General features: G+C 37.1%; 1 protein-coding gene across 1 annotated transcript; it reads left to right on the plus strand.

Annotated features, from left to right (window-relative positions):
• Positions 1 to 808: 808 nt before the first annotated feature.
• Positions 809 to 3,400, plus strand: LOC136415295 (uncharacterized). The gene is made up of 2 exons (XM_066399811.1): positions 809 to 1,995; positions 2,158 to 3,400. The coding sequence occupies exons 1-2, from the start codon at positions 809 to 811 to the stop codon at positions 3,398 to 3,400; spliced, it is 2,430 nt and encodes an 809-aa protein (XP_066255908.1).
• The last annotated feature ends 1,395 nt before the right edge of the window (positions 3,401 to 4,795 follow it).

Genomic DNA, 4,795 nt, shown 5'->3' on the forward strand with positions numbered 1-4,795 from the left:
TACTCATGGCATGACAAAATAAAATATTTCTTTGAGTCCCAAGAAAACCTATTTGACTCAAAACCCAAAAAAATCAAACCCAGTAAAGAAATTAAATTAAAACCATTAATCAATATTTTGTCTCCTTGATGGGCCAATCTTCTTTTTTTTTATGAATTTGGAAGCCGCTTCGAGGACACAATTGGTAACCTGATGAGTGGCGGTGTCCACATCCTCAAATAGCACGAGTTGTTCGCTCAGTATATGAGTTTCCATTGAGAAGCTGCTCCAGTCAACATCAGATAGATTCCATTTTTCAAACTTAGGGGCATCTGCGATCACACCATTAGAGATCCATATGGGGAAATGGTCACTATCATAGAGACTATCTAGGACTTTCCAGTCTATTCGAGATGCAGTATTTGGATCGCTAAGACTCAGGTCGATTGAAGAGACTGTACCTGAGGAGATGTTGAAATGCGTCGGGTCTCCTGTGTTTAGCAGACAGATGTCTGAGTTATTTATGATATTTTCTACAGTTTTCCCTCTGCCATAAGTGTTCTTTGAACCCCACAATATGTTGTGAGCGTTAAAATCTCCCACCAGGAGGAAAGGCTTAGGTAACTGTTTTATGACGTCGTCAATTTCCGCTTCCAAAAGTGAGTGGTCAGGAGGAATGTAGACATGGTGGTGGAATAACTCTTGCAGCCTTGCAGTCAAAGAATGCAAAAAAGCACTCAATCGATATCGCCGCACCAGATGTGAATCTGACTTCATATGCTTTAAAAAGCTAAAAGCGAAGGCCAAGCGTACCTTAAAGGATAGCAAAATGGAATCATGGCACTGCTACGTTAACTCAATCTCACCAGACACACCTCCTGCAGAAGTCTGGACCAAGATTAAACGAATACGTCGACAACCAACCAATAACATAATAAACTCTATCATGCATAATAATGAAGCCGTCACAGAGAGCCAGTCAATCGCGAATATCTTGGCAAACTATTTCCAACAAAAGTCCAGGAATCATTCACAGACCCAGATAGCTGTAGTGTCCGAACAGAAACACCTTCCTTTCTCAAACGAAATCAATGCAAGATTCACAATCCAGGAACTAGTTTATGCTCTCTCTAAATGCAAAAATTCAGCGGCCGGTCCAGATAATTTACCTTACATCTTCCTGAAGGATATATCTGATTCTTGCCGCAGAAAATTACTTGAGCTCTACAACAAAATTTGGACGAATCACTTATTCCCAGATTCTTGGAGAGAATCCATAATCTTCCCGTTGAGGAAAAATGAGTCCTCACCTCCTACTGAAAAATCATTTCGGCCAATATCACTCTCATGCGCAATGTCTAAGTTACTGGAAAGGATGATAAACAAGAGACTGACCTGGTATCTTGAAACTAACGCACTTTTAAACCCCTACCAATCTGGATTTAGGCCGCATCGGAGTACGATGGATAACCTTGTACTATTACAATTGGAAATTGCTAATGCTATAGCGTCAGTTTGGAAACCACTTATCGTCAGTAAACTTGAAGAATTCTGCCTGAATGGAAACTTGGTAGCATTTATTAAAAACTTCCTAGACAAACGAAGAGCTAAAGTCTCAGTAAATGGATCAACCTCGAGCACCTTCCCGTTATTGGATGGGGTGCCACAAGGTTCAGTCCTTAGCCCAACCCTGTTCAACATAGCTGTCAACGATATATATAAAATCGTCCCTATCCCGATCAATCACTCCTTATATGCGGATGATTTGATCATCTTCTGTTCTGGGAAAAACACAAATACAACTTGCAAATTAGTCCAGAACATGTTGAACAACTTACACACGTGGTCAACTGCTACTGGATTCAATTTTTCTGAACACAAATCCAAAATCATGGTCTTTGAACGTAGAAGAAATATATGTGCACCTCATATAACTTTGAAGGGCACTCCTCTACAAGTTGTGTCGGAACATACGTTCCTGGGACTGACATTTGATAGCGGAATGACTTGGAAGAGGCATATACTGCAAACTAAGGCCAACTGTATTAAGCGTATGAATATCCTCAAAACAGTGTCAAATCAATACTGAGGATCAAATGAGTTAATGCTACTTCGTATCTATAGAGCTCTTATACGCTCGAAATTGGACTATGGTGGATTTGTGTTTGTATCCTCTAGTGCGTCAAATCTGAAATTGTTGGACCCAGTACAGAATGCCGCGATCAGGCTGGCTCTGGGTGCACTCAGGTCTAGCCCAGTCGAGGCTCTTGAGATCGAAGCTCACGAACTGCCGCTAAGACTCAGGAGAGAGCAACTACTTTTGAATTACAACGCTCGCATTTCCACAAACTCTAATAACCCTGTCACGCAGATTTTAAACAAAACAAAGCAGTGGGACACTTCCAGTAAACGGCCACCTCCTGTCTCGTACACCTTGAATGAATTATTAAAGGACATGAATCATTCCTCAAATTTCTACAACTACTCTACCATCTCACCACCATGGAACAGATCTCCAGCAATTTTTAACTCATCACTTCATCATTTCCGCAAACAAGACACATTGCCTTCAATTATTATACAAGCATTTCATCACATCGTGGACTCGATCGCACCAGATACTACTTTATATGTGGATGCATCTATGACTGAGGAGGGGGTTGGTTGGGCAGTTACGGGATCTCATGAACTGCTATTAAGTTCTCGACTACCGGTTTTTTGCAGCATATATTCTGGAGAGCTATTTGCAATCTACAGGGCCCTTAGTCTATTAGAGGGGAATGGCAGAACATTTGTGATCTGCACAGACTCATTAGCAGCAGTTCAGTCAATCAAAAACCTTTATAGTTCCCATCCGTTGGTACAGAGCATACAGGACAGAATACAATCTCTTACTCTAAAAGAATGTAAAACCCATATTGTTTGGATCCCCTCGCATATAGGGATAGTGGGAAATGAGTGTGCTGATAGAAATGCTGTATGCGCTGCGCGATCCCACCCAAAGGTTGAACAAATTTACTTCCTCAACGATGTTAAAAGATATTACCAACTTAAGACTGAACAAAATTGGCAAAATATATGGACACTATCTAACGCAAAACTAGCTCGAATGGTACCCACACTTCTGCCATTTAGACCAATTCAACTATCTAGAAGGGATACCATAATAATCAGAAGAATACGTATCGGCCATACAAGACTCACCCATGCTCATCTGATGAAGAGATATAATCTCACTAACTGTGACCATTGTAACATTCCAATTTCAGTAAAATACATAATGAAGGATTGCCCAAAATACAACAAGAATAGAGCAATCCACCAGATAAGGGAGGATCACTTGGAGCGTTTACATTTGACTGAAGTGCAAGGAAAAACAATTGAATACCTTAAATCAATAGAATTGTACAATCTCATCTAGTCTATCATATTTAATGTATACATAACCTAGGATAAGTGCCAATGACCTTAGCTGTTGAGGCACTATAATTTAAATTAAAAAAATATATATATATTTTGTCGGATATTCAGATTAAACCCCTAAAGGAGAAACCTTCCCCAAGTAATCTGATATTAGCAAAAGAACCTGAAAATTCAGCTAATACTGAAACAGCTGATGAAAAACCACTAGGAACTGATAAATCCGAAACAGCAACAATTCACATGTCACAAGAAAATCCAATTCTTGGAGCACCCTACGTTAACAAAAGTATCAACACATATAAGAACCAAGTCATTTTCAAATGGACAGACAGAGCGAAACCTTATTTAATAACACTAAAATTATTCGAAAACAAGAAAAGAATCATAATACTCATCAACCAAGAACTAATAACTCAAGAAATATAAGAGTTATTAACTTTAGAATACCAAACCTATTTCAATACACGTAAATGCTAGACCGGCGTAATTTTTACGATATATTACAAAATCGAACACAATTTTTTAATAATAATTAATTTTAAATAAACAATATTACACATATATTTATGCATTTATTAATTACAAAAAACAATAAAAATAGATTTTTATAGTGTTAAAAATCACAACAGTTAATACAACAATTTGCACGATGTTCTGCACATACAGGATGGCGCAATAGTGTGACAAAGTACCAATCTTCCTTATTTTACAAAATTTAAAAAAATCTGTTCGTATAAAAGTTATCCGTGAACGTACAGCCTACATTTAAAAAATACTTTTTACCATGTAGGGTGTTGCATAAAGACGGGTCAAAATATTTATTCATTTTATTTAACGGAACTCCCTATATATTATTGTATATTTGGATTCTCGTAAAATTCTCTCCATGGTAGGGTAATTAGTTTTAAATTAAATTGGAACGTTGTCTGCTTATGTCGAAAAATGTTTAAATTTGAAGCAAAACATGGTTCCATAACATACGCTATAACATTCAAAACACGTTAATTATTTTAACAAAAACTAACACAATATAAGACAAAGGGATGCTTAAGTGCCTTGTTCAACGAATAAGTCGGTTTCTTATTCAGAATACTTCCTACAGGCCCTGCAACTTGGGAATATTCAAATTCATTTTTCTTGAAATTTTTAAATGGGACACCCTGTATTTACGAATTCTATATTATTGAGATTTTAATCCTCTTCAACTTTTGTTAAGGTAACATTATACGCATTCCCTTTAGTTTTAGCGGAATACTCATTTTTTAATACATTTGCAAATAAAACATGCTACGTCTATTAATAGTTTAATTTTCTAGTTTGCCATGAAAGCCATTGACAAATTTTAAACTTCAAATTTGTTATTTATTGATCACTTGTATATCAGTTGTAATAA

This window comes from Euwallacea similis, chromosome 19 (genome assembly GCF_039881205.1).
Source record: "Euwallacea similis isolate ESF13 chromosome 19, ESF131.1, whole genome shotgun sequence".
NCBI classification, from domain to species: domain Eukaryota; kingdom Metazoa; phylum Arthropoda; class Insecta; order Coleoptera; family Curculionidae; genus Euwallacea; species Euwallacea similis.

Excerpts from the sequence above, each read along its gene's own strand:
- LOC136415295 (XM_066399811.1), top strand. The coding sequence starts at position 809 with ATGGAATCATGGCACTGCTACGTTAACTCAATCTCACCAGACACACCT. Across the intron at positions 1,996-2,157 it reads AGCGGAATGACTTGGAAGAG|TGCGTCAAATCTGAAATTGT; the intron begins GCATATACTGCA and ends TGTATCCTCTAG.